The sequence below is a fragment of the Nymphalis io genome, chromosome 11 (assembly GCF_905147045.1).
Source record: "Nymphalis io chromosome 11, ilAglIoxx1.1, whole genome shotgun sequence".
Taxonomy (NCBI): domain Eukaryota; kingdom Metazoa; phylum Arthropoda; class Insecta; order Lepidoptera; family Nymphalidae; genus Nymphalis; species Nymphalis io.
The window spans coordinates 12,633,546-12,645,572 of record NC_065898.1 but is presented as its reverse complement, the minus strand read 5'-3'; the positions used below and the strand labels follow the sequence as shown (position 1 = coordinate 12,645,572).

Sequence of the window (12,027 nt, the reverse complement as noted above, 5' to 3'; positions counted from 1 at the left end):
AATTCAATTATAAATATTAAATTACAAATACCCGTAGCAAGGAATTATAAGGTGTGTTTCAAGTATGTACAGAATTATAAATGCGGTACCTTTTCCCACAAAAATATAATTCGCGCTTTTACAGGACTAGGCAAATATTATCTTACCTTGATTTCTGACGACTGCGACAAATCTTTTTGACTCTCATCCATAATTTAATAAATTCATATTAATATCGACACTGTAATTCATAAAAGTTAGTATACCTGTCGTCAAGACGACGTTTTTTCAAACAAAATACAACAGTCACAACAGAACAACACAAGCGCCAACGCCATTTAAAAACGGAAGCGTTCCTTTACACTTACAGTTTACCATTTTCAATTTCACTAGAGCTACGCATTGAAAGTTTTACTAAATAAATTTAGAATAATACATTAGAATATGACGGAAAAAATAAATGGTATATAATGGTAAGAAATTTAATATTATTAAATATTATATATTATGTTATGAATATTTAATTACTATTTTAGTACGTCGTAGGCGTTTTAGTATTTAAACATGAACAACGCTAAAATAATAATACCAAGATACTTACAGAGATTTACAATTTATAAAAATAAGTTTTATTAACACCATATTTTATATGACTTGTAATACCTACTTGGTACAATATTGTCTGTTAGTACCAGTGGTTGCCACAAAACTATTAGAATTTAAATATAATTTTACATTAGTAGGATCCCAGGTGCTAGTAAACACGAAAGAGTATACAATCATTACATTTGTTCCCACTATAACAATTTAAGCGTAGCTAGCGTAATATTATCTTAATAATGACTCTACAAATAAATAAATTATTGTTTTATTTAACGACAATTATGCATCTATTTTTTTATTTATCTGAGTTTAATAATTATTAGATATACCTAACAGCTAACTTAAAATGATTCGTCTGTTCTCGTTAATGTCTTTATTTATCCAAGACTATATGTATGTGAATATAACAGCCACATAATGCAACAAATGTTATAAGCATCTTTAAAGAAACAACCATTAATCGCAATTTCACTATGAAAAGTTTATTAAATATAAAAAATATATATATATTTACGAATACAAACTCCAATTATCCTTTACGTAGGTATATGTATCGAAATATGAATGAAAATAAATGTAGGTAGTATCTACCTATATTCAGCAATATGTTACAGGCGTAGTCGATTGTTCTTATATTTTATTAAAGTGCTCTTAACACGCCATTTACAAAAAAACTAACCGAATTAATAGGTTTGCAAACAATGAAACATGATAATTTGCTAAGACTGGTTATGAACCAGATCGTAATTATGACGATCGTGTTAAATGTACGGTGCAAAAACGGACCTCCCAGTGTGGTTTACTTCTTACGATTAGTGGTTAAAATATTAGGTATGCCTTTTGTGTATAAATATATACCTTTCGACTTTACATCGTTTTCGTATAACTACGTAAAATTAAAGACAAAAATTAAAGTTAATAAAATAATACGTATCGTAATTGTCTAAGTACAAGTAATACAACTACCGTAGCAATTAGTTCCGGCTCTCTCAATACTAAAGCCCCAAACTAGTAACGTAAAGGCTCGCGGGTAATAACACCATTTTAAAAACATGAGCTGCGTACTATATTAGCGAGCTGACAGTTCAATAATGGACACAAAATCTTTTGAGCAAGCTGGACGAAACTGAATTGTGGTAATACTATCTCCTATTTCTTTGTTTTATTTTTTAAATCAACCTAATAGACCACCTGATGGTAAGTGGTCACCATCGCCCATAGACATTGGCATTGCAAGAAATGTTAACTGGTGGTAGGGCTTTGTGCAAGCCCGTCTGGGTAGGTACAACCCACTCATCAGATATTCTACCGCAAAACAGCAATACTTGATATTGTTGTGTTCCGGTTTGAAGGGTGAGTGAGCCAGTGTAATTACAGGCACAAGGGACATAAAATCTTAGTTCCCAAGGTTGGTGGCGCATTGGCTATAAGCGATGGTTGACATTTCTTACAATGCCAATGTCTAAGGGCGTTTGGTGACCACTTACCATCAGGTGGCCCATATGCTCGTCCACCTTCCTATTCTATAAAAAAAAAAAAAATATCGCCAATGCGCAACCAACTTTGGAAACTAAGATGTTTTCACCCTTGTGCCTGTAATTACACTGGATCACTCACCCTTCAAACCGGAACATAACAATACCAAGTAGTGCTGTTTTGCGGTAGAATATCTGATGAGTGGGTGGTACCTACCCAGACGAGCTTAAACATAGCCCACCACCAGTAATATAAGAAATATTTTAAAATGGTATTGACGGACACTCACTTAACACTAGCGGTAAAAGAAATACACTACTGACGTCTCACGCATAAGTTTTGATCAACTTGGTCGCAGTTCCACTATGGTGTAGTGCTTCTGTCCCATAAATTAGAACGCTTCGCTTCAGTGTAGCTTAACATAGTGGGAATTTTGGGGCTTAAATAAACTAAACTCTGCATGATACAACTTTATTACTATTTACAAAATACACATATATAAAGAAAAAAAATTTTTACACTTTCGTGTAAATATAATTTCAAAGTTGAAATTTTGAGTTAAATAAAAAACTTCAATAGAGTAAATGTGGTAAGGTTTTACAAAATAAATGAACAAATTGAAATGTATTGTTAATTTCGTCGCGTCTGTAAATTACTGATTTTCAATTTCATTACTTTCAGCCAAATATAAATAGTTTATTATAAATTTGTGCGTACCTATAATTGAACCAATTACAGTTTAAATAATCTGATTTTAATTAAGTCATTTAGTATTAGTCTCAAACAAATACATTCCTGGCTTAACCTATAAATGTTGTTTAGGGGATAATTAGTCAAACAATGCTGTCTTCTTCTTTCGAATGGCAAATGAATGATGACAAAAAGAGAGAAATGAGTGTTGAACTAAACACCCGGTATACAACGTTTATAAGTATGGCCTTTAAAACAACACAAAGTACATCATCTTGACCGAGTTAGTGTTTACGTTATCCTTTTATTGTATATTCTGATTTTGAATTTCCATTTTTAAATAAAGAGTAACGTTTGTTTCTACAATCATATTGAAGGTACTTTGCAAATAGTTATGGTATGGCGGTAGTTCACTTGGCGTAGCGCGTTCGCGTATTTGAATTAATTAACCGAACATAAATATTTGATTCATTATAAATATTTTGGCATATATATTAAGTTAGGCGTTTACGATTTTCGTTTATATGTAGATGGCGTAATTGTAATATTTGCGATTACATCCAAAATTTGGATCAACACAGCGATACGCTATGCAAGCATGATTAACCAAATGAAATACCGTCTTGAGATAAATAAGTATAAATAATGCCATCGTACATTTTAAGTATGTCGCCATACTACAATTCCAGTATTTTTTTCTTATAATAAGTTATATTTATATTGAAGGTAATAATAATGGCGTGATGTTTTGCCCTATTTAGCGACTTGTCTGTGACACCTTCAGTTTTATTGTTAACTCACTAACGCAACAATGAGACCGATAACGATATTTAAGTTCATTAATGAATTTTATTTTGTTAAAACATAACCATAGACCAAGTCAATGGTACTATTTTTAATAATAAAAGCGAAATAACAGCTAGTATATAGTACACTAGCTAGATCTAGAAGTTGTTTAAGACTTTAAGACTTACAATGTTGTAATAGGATCGCGTTTATGACGGTCTTGATATCGTATGGTGAATATCGTCTGGTGTTATGTCGCCTTATAGATGGCCTCGCGCTGCCTCCTGAGGAGAGCTCCGCCGGGCTACGAGCGGAGCAAAGCACGGGAGAGGCCGCGGATGCGTTATATCAACACGATCCCGCAGCCTCTCCGATCCGTGCCGAGGACGGCCATCGCAGTGGTTTTAGTGGGTAAGAATCCCACATAACCCAGTCCCCCCATGGGAGCTGGGTACCTTTCTGAAGGTTTCCACTGCGTGAAAAAAAAACGATCGCGTTTATGACGGTCTTGATATCGTATGCTGAATATCGCCTGGTGTTATGCCGCCTTATAAACCGTTGACCACATATTCACAAATCAAATAAACAAAATCATTTAGCGAAGAAAGATAGTACATCGATATATTATTTCGATATTACCTTAACAAGACGAGGCGTGATTATAAATATGATAATTTTTATTACGATAATAATAGTAATTAATCATATCTGGCACTTTAACAATATATCTTTAATATAATTTTATGTTATTATACAATTTAGGTCTCTTATACTCTCTCTTAAGTGATCAATAACAATTATGTATCAAAAATATTCCGATATTAGCAATTTACACTCAACGTTGAAGAAATTCAATAATTTAAAACGAAATAAACAATTCGTCACTCACACATTTATATGAAAAAAAAATAATAATAATCGATAATAAAAAGACATTTTAAATAAGTATAGTGCAAAAGAAGTTTTGACTTCAAACCAATTTTTAATTAGTTTTAGTATATAATAACACAATGAATAAATACACTAAACGACATTTGAAATAAAAAAAATAATTAAGGTTTATTTCTGGCCGCAAATAGCTCGTCATCGCATGAAACGAAAATAAATTAAAAAAATACCTATAGGAAAAAAAAAGTTAACACACGCAAATAAGTAAGACGACTTCATGTTATGTTCTTATTCTATTACAAAATTCAAAATATTGTCTCAATATAAATAAGGTGCTGTAATATTATTTAAAACTGTTCTATATATAATATATCATCAACCTTACTAATAAACATTGTATAGCGGGGAAGAGATACGCAACGATTTATCTCATTCTGACATCAAAAATTTGACATTTAAAAGAAGAACACATTATTGTATAACAATACAACAATTATAGTGTTTATTAGTAAGGGAGTAAAATTATACAAAGAATTGACAGTCCTTTCTAATCTCTGACTAATCCAAAATGCATTTCGTGTAAAATATTCTAGTGAAAAACTTTTTTGGTGTCTGTACATCTAGCAATATTTTTTATAGTCTGGCCGAATAAGAAAGTCCTCGTGTCAGTTCTTGACAATATATCACTCAAAAGCTTTTTGCTATGTTAGCATAAGAATGTAAGCTTTTAATGGCTCAACACAAAATAGCTTCAATAGGACCCCTTTTTCAGACCAACTCATGGTATAATACTACAAATGCAAAATGTATAAATGTTTCCAATTACGAAAACAAAACACAGTAACGATATACTTCAACGTAATACATATATGTAACACGGTGTTAGTCTAATAAAGTTTTTTTTTTTATAATAGTTGTTTCCTTCTACATGAATGCCATATTTACATATTCTATTAAAAAATCGTGAACCTAGCGGTATTACGACAAACAAATTCTAGCGAATCTATTTCCTATCACAAGCTGCGAGTGTTTATTTCACTATAAATACTAGAAAGAACATCAATTCGTTTTGCAACTATTTCTAAACACTTGTAGCGTTTAATGACGTAAGAAAATATTTTTCAAGATAGATCTTTTTATAATATAAATTCGAAACTTTTAAGCATAAAGACAACTCTAATACAATTTGTCCAAAGGTGCTAAGAGATAAAATTTAATGAGAAATTAGACATGTCATAAACAGAAAAAACAAAAAAATTATAATTTTCATAAATATAAACACAAAAAAGTGTCTTTTCGTGAAACCTTAAACAAATCATTTCTACGTCATGAGTTCTGTATGGAATACATACATACATACGTTTCATTTAATTTTGTACAAATTGTATTAAAATTAATTAATAACTAGTATTAAGACTAGGACTATAGTTCTTTCTACTTAGTATAGATTTACAACGAAATGTTATATCTTTTTTTTTTTAAATACTCAAATAAAATAAGATTTAAATTTTGCCAAATTTAGCTTTTTGTCTAATTTTAATGCACGTGAGAAAGTTTATAAATTATTATTTTATTTGAAACATGAATAATATAAGATATTAAAGGTGAATCGATTTATTTATTTCCTTTATTATATCATAGACAAATATTTGCAATTAAAATATTTATGGCATTCAATTGTAAAAATAAAAACGATATGAATTAACCTCGGCTATACGATGACATTGATATTAATTCGCGTAACGTGAGATTGGATGACTAAGAAATGATTGTATTCTTCCAACATCAATTACTTCACACCAAGGTTAGTATGCACTACATATAAATTATGAATATATCAACACTATGCAAGAGCATATCAATACTAAGTTTCTTTAACAATATTACGTTACAAGTCTCTAAGTGTGAACACAATGACGCATCTTGAATATAATTTATGCACGTATAATATAATGCATTGTTGATTTGACGTTTGTTTTACTTAAAATGCATCGTTAAAAAAAATAACATTATTGTATACTTCTATATATGTCTATACTATATATATTCCATTCGGGTTTTAGCCGGGATCATATAATTTTTTTTTGCCGATGTTTTCGTCCTTCGACTGTACAGATTTACAATTAAAAAAAAAAAAAAAATGAGATCGCGGTTAAAACTCGAACATGTAAAATTACTTATTGCCAATTTATTATGATATCTGTGTTACTTTATGCTTAGTGTTCATATAAAGTTTTAATTAAACCAATCACAATACACAATAGTAAAAAAATACTCTATGAAATTTTATGAAGATCAAGATATATCACGGATGTACATTGTCATCATATATGCATACTATGAAGCTGGAGAGATTGTATGTATATACATATATAAACTCGGGAATTACCGAACCAATTACAAAAAAAACATTCAACATTTATATGTTAATTTTTTCACTCTATGATCCCTTATTTCAGTCGCAACCAGTTTTGACTGGTTTAAAGCAACCATAATATATAATAGTTACTAAGAACGACAAAATATCAGATACCAGTTACATTTATCAGTCTGAATGATAAGGTGAAGTAATTACGATTTTTAAAAAGGATAAAATGCCAGTGGACTCGATCTTCATAAATATTCATAGTCTAGTATAAATTAGCAAGCACTTATGATTTCGTTACAGCCGTACAGGAACACTGGATGCCTAGCGCAATAATTAACAAATTGTCCCATCGTATTGTCTGCTAAGCCGGAAGTCGTACCCTCAAACCCTGAAAAGGAAATTGTATTTACAATCAATATTCCGTAATCCGTAACAGCCTGTGAATGTCCCACTGCTGGGCTAAAGGCCTCCTCTCCTCTTTTTGAGGAGAAGGTTTTGGAGCTTATTCCACCACGCTGCTCCAATGCGGGTTGGTAGAATTCACATGTGGCAGAATTTCAGTGAAATTAGACACATGCAGGTTTCCTCACGATGTTTTCCTTCACCGTAAAGCACGAGATGAATTATAATCACAAATTAAGCACATGAAAATTCAGTGGTGCTTGCCCGGGTTTGAACCCACGATCATCGGTTAAGATTCACGCGTTCTTACCACAGGGCCATCTCGGCTTTTTAGGGCCATCTCGGCTTTTTATTTCGGCATCGGTGGTTCAGTGGTAGAATGCTCGCCTGCCAATCAATATTACATTTTATTAATTATAATAATATAAGAATAAATAAAGTTACTAATAAATAAACTACATTGCAGATTTCTGGATATAGATTGATCATAATTTTATATGTCACGTTTTATCAGAAATTAAGTTCATAAGCTCACTGATGCTTAGCAATTACTTGTCAATGTATGAGGTAAAATTTAACTTTAAATTGCTTATTTAATTATCTGCTTTCATGCTAATATTGAAAGACATACTTATCTACATATTATTTCAGTTTTGTAATTAGATGATACCACTTATCAATTTTAATTGATTAACCTTTATATAAATAAAATTATGTCATGAAATAGATTATCCATTGATTCAGATTAGGAATCAATGAGGTACTGGCATTCATGGCACCATTCAACACGGTTATATTTTGTATGATAACTATATGTAATTAAGATTTGTACATATTTATTTAAAACCACAATGTAAGCAATTCCATTCATATGTGTACATAAAAACAAAGTAACAAACTTCAAATAGCGCACTACCGGGCAAGCTTTGTGTGATGTGGGGGATATGCATGTGGCAGATTTTTTTTTGATAAATACTGACTTCCTCAAAAATTCCTTCACCACAGAGCTCGAGTTGAATTTATAAATAAAAAACAAATTAAGTACATGAAAATCCTCACCTTTGGGTAAGATTAACATATTCTAAATTTTGAATAAATAAATAAAGAATTCTAACCATTAAACTGCCTCTTATACATATATAAATATTAATATGTATCTTTAATAATACATGTCAATAATAAACTAACCAGCTGGAACACTTAGCATTTTATAGAAGCAACCGACGCAGTCAAGTGGCTGTCGATTCAGCTTTGTCTTCATCCTCCTCCTCCTCTTCCTGGGCCATTAATTGCCGAGCAAGCTGCAAGGCCTGGAATCATGGTTAGAAATGAGTAATGCAAGCAACTAATTTTATGTTCAATACATGTCCAAGTTTTTAGTTTAGATTGCAGTTGTATTCTAATACTGAATGAAACTAACTTGTATGATAATAAGCATGGTCATCGTGTGTATATTTATACTCTTTCCTAACTTTTCCCTGGTAATAAAAACTATGACTTAAAAAGCAATTTTTGAAACAATCAAAATACAAATTACAAAGACATAAAATATACAAAGTATGAAATATTAATAAATATTTCATTCACATAGACTTATACAAGCACTTTTTAATTGTCACAAAATATTTATATTCTAGAACTTTAAAAAAAAAAACTTTTGTGTATGCAAAAGGATGTGCCGTTGCAAGTAAATTTTAAACTTATATAAAAAAACAACACGTCTGCGGGGTGAAGGGGGTGTCATTTGAAAGGGGCAACCAAACCATATAAAAAACAGCCCTTATCAACTCCAAATTTGAGAAGCGAATTTCTAATGCCAATCCATTTATTTACCTTATTAATTAATGTTCAGTTTATTAATTAGAAAAATTTCAAATATGTGTTGTTAAATGATGGACACAAATAAATTTTTTTTAGAATTTCAATATTTTTAGGTATAAATTTCTAGAAATTGTCTTTTATTAAGTAATAATCAGCAATCGGTAATTAGTAATAAAACATTAAAATGCAATATGTGCCAACTGATAAAACTGGAGTTTATAAATAATATAGATAACAGACTGCAAGCAAATTAACATTTTATTAAACCAATACGTATAACATGAAAATTACTTTTTAATAAAAAAAAATTCAATATTATTAGTATGTAGCGTAAATAAAATAACTTCGGCATCTATGACGGTATGGATTATCATATTATAAATTTCCATCAAAATAAATTATATACAAACTAAGCTTTATATTAAAACATTACCTGAAATTCGTTATAATGTATTTTTCTCTTCTTTTCAAACTCGAGCCGTTTTTGCCGTGCCTCCTCAGACTCTTCCTCATCGTCACTGTCACATGCCTCTACACATTTCGGGGGCTTATTCATACTTGCTGCTAATTTAGCTGCCAAAATGTTTGCATCTAACTCATCGGCCGGCTCCAAGTCACCATCTATAGATTCGGAGTAAGGTGTTTTTGGTTCATCAACTTTCATATGCCCATAATCCTTATTAGGTGGATGAAATGTCTCCATTATATTCAATTCATCAAATCTCTGTTCCTTCGCTCGTTTACTAGTTGACGGCGTCCCATCCTGATTGTCAATACTCCTAGAGGTTTTCAATATGCCCTTTGAGGGCTTCTTCTGCAAATTTTGAGCCATATTTATTTAATTAAACATTATACTTGGCACAATCCTAAACTTCACAAATTTTAAACAATTTTTTACAACTGACAAATGCACCCACTGATTCTATTTAATTCTACCATTTTGACAGTTGCTGTCATCTCTGCTAGCATTACAGACTGTACAGTCGATAAAGAGTTACAGATTCACAATCAACCCACATTTTTTTAATTTATAAAATATTTATGTAAATATTAATGTAATTTTATTAAACATTTATGTTAAGAATACATTTTAAGCTATTTTTGAAATAACAACTTTTATTTTATTAACATAAATGTGTTAACACAATTTCAATATTTAAATTTGGTGTCTAAGGTATGGTACATTACAATCTGTGCCTACCTGTAAATTGAAGACTGAAGTGTAGTCTTTCAAATGTGACATTAAACTTGTAAATAAACACAATTATATGCTACATAAAATACATAAATAAAAAATATACTGATTAATTTATTCATTATTATTTATTCTTTTGATTAATGTAGCATAAAAAATTTTAAAATGGTTGAAGATTCCAGTTTAAATTCCAATAAATCAAAGGTTATTATAAAACAAATAAACTTTGTCTTCAACAATTTTAATGAGTTTTACCACTTTAATATATTATATATTACTTTAAGTAAACATTTAAATAGTATTTAAAACTTTTTAGACTAAAACAACTCGCCCAAAAGCAGTGTACTTGTGGACGGAAGCAGACGTTCAGAAGTGGCTACGACGTCATTGTAGTGATTACTACAATTTGTACTGGGAGAGATTTCACGAGGTAACAACAATTTTCTGTACTCCTACACTGGTTATACACAATATTTGACAATTTACTAAGACACAAAAGGTATTTTTCTGAACTACTGTTAGTCTAGTGGTTAGCTTATAATAATTACAGGCCCTAATGTCAGATAAAGTAACAGCGAACATAGGTGATAGTGCAGGCTTGGGCTTGCTTTGTAAAGCATACATGCCCAAAAGGTACAAAGAGTCTAATGCTAGGGCGGACAAAGTAGTTGTGCAAAATTGTAATTGTATTTTTTATTACAGCATGATATAACAGGAAGAGCATTAGTCCGGATAAATGACAATACATTACTTAGAATGGGAATAACTAACAAAGAACATAGGGAAGCTATTTGGAGGGAGATTTTGAAACTACGACTGAAGACCGATATTGTCGAAATAAGGGATTTGGAGAGACGGCATTATTACTTTAACTATGATTTGTGACTGAAGTAAACCAATATATGCAAATTGTGAAAAAAACTTGAGTCGCAATATTTTTGTGAAAGAATAGAAAATAGGAATAATACTTCAAAAGTATCTTGTATCTATCTATCCTAATATGATTAATTAGTGCCTTTAAAAATAATGCTTTTTATTAATTATTTAGTTATAATTAAAGTAAATATTATAAGTGATATATATAATAATATACAGTATTTATACACCCAATTATCCACAAAATATGTATAAAGAAAACTGTAATGTTGTTTTATTTACTCAATATAAATATTTATTAAAATGTATATTTTTAATAATTTAAAACTATGTATGTATTCTTTTATTACTACTAATTTATAAATAAAAATATAATTTTAACTATTTGGTCTTCATTTTAAACAATTTTTTTTTTAAATATTACATAGGCCTGTCATTTTCACTCGTGTCACAGTGAAATAGAACAGTAATTTTTTAGTATCTATTTAATTCTTCTTCATATAATTCCAGTTTTTGCCCAGCAGTGGAAAGTGTAGGATTCAATACATTCCACGCTAAAGGTCACATCATACTGAATTTGTATGTAGTTAGTGACATGTTAAAAAATATATGTAATTTTTCAAAGTATAATTTGAATAGTAAATGCATGAAAAAAGAACATTACATTGCTCAAAACTCAATTGTTTATTTGATAGAATTACAGTTTCATAATTTATATATATAGTACATGTATTTTAATCAGAAAAATTCTCAACAAAACCTATTCACACTAATATAAGTTTTATCAAAACAAAAGAACATCGTAATCGTAGCACCCGACGAGCTAGGTTTCTTGTCTTACCGAAAACTAGGACGTCATATGTCACAAAAACCCTTACATGTGAAGGAGCACGACTTTACATTAAAATACCTGCACACATAAAAAATGTACACTTATTTAATG

At 30.3% G+C, this 12,027-nt stretch overlaps 3 protein-coding genes across 4 annotated transcripts in view; 1 reads left to right on the top strand and 2 right to left on the bottom strand.

The window, feature by feature from the left end:
- The window catches only part of LOC126771715 (pericentrin-like), a 59,478-nt gene extending 59,177 nt beyond the window's left edge, over positions 1-301 (bottom strand). For both annotated transcript variants that reach the window (XM_050491741.1, XM_050491742.1), the window contains exon 1: positions 147-301. In XM_050491741.1, coding sequence (XP_050347698.1) covers positions 147-191 — 45 coding nt within the window. In that variant the 5' untranslated portion in view covers positions 192-301. The remainder of the gene's footprint in view (positions 1-146) is intronic.
- Positions 302-5,463: 5,162 nt separating this feature from the next.
- Positions 5,464-9,954, bottom strand: LOC126771800 (protein phosphatase inhibitor 2-like). The gene is made up of 3 exons (XM_050491906.1): positions 9,447-9,954; positions 8,381-8,502; positions 5,464-7,178 (listed from the first exon to the last, which is right to left on the bottom strand). Exons 1-2 carry the CDS (start codon positions 9,843-9,845, stop codon positions 8,422-8,424), a joined length of 480 nt encoding a protein of 159 aa, XP_050347863.1. The 5' UTR covers positions 9,846-9,954; the 3' UTR covers positions 5,464-7,178; positions 8,381-8,421.
- Positions 9,955-10,238: 284 nt separating this feature from the next.
- Positions 10,239-11,380, top strand: LOC126771806 (protein aveugle). Its single transcript, XM_050491913.1, has 3 exons — positions 10,239-10,412; positions 10,525-10,638; positions 10,911-11,380. Exons 1-3 carry the CDS (start codon positions 10,374-10,376, stop codon positions 11,091-11,093), a joined length of 336 nt encoding a protein of 111 aa, XP_050347870.1. The 5' UTR covers positions 10,239-10,373; the 3' UTR covers positions 11,094-11,380.
- The last annotated feature ends 647 nt before the right edge of the window (positions 11,381-12,027 follow it).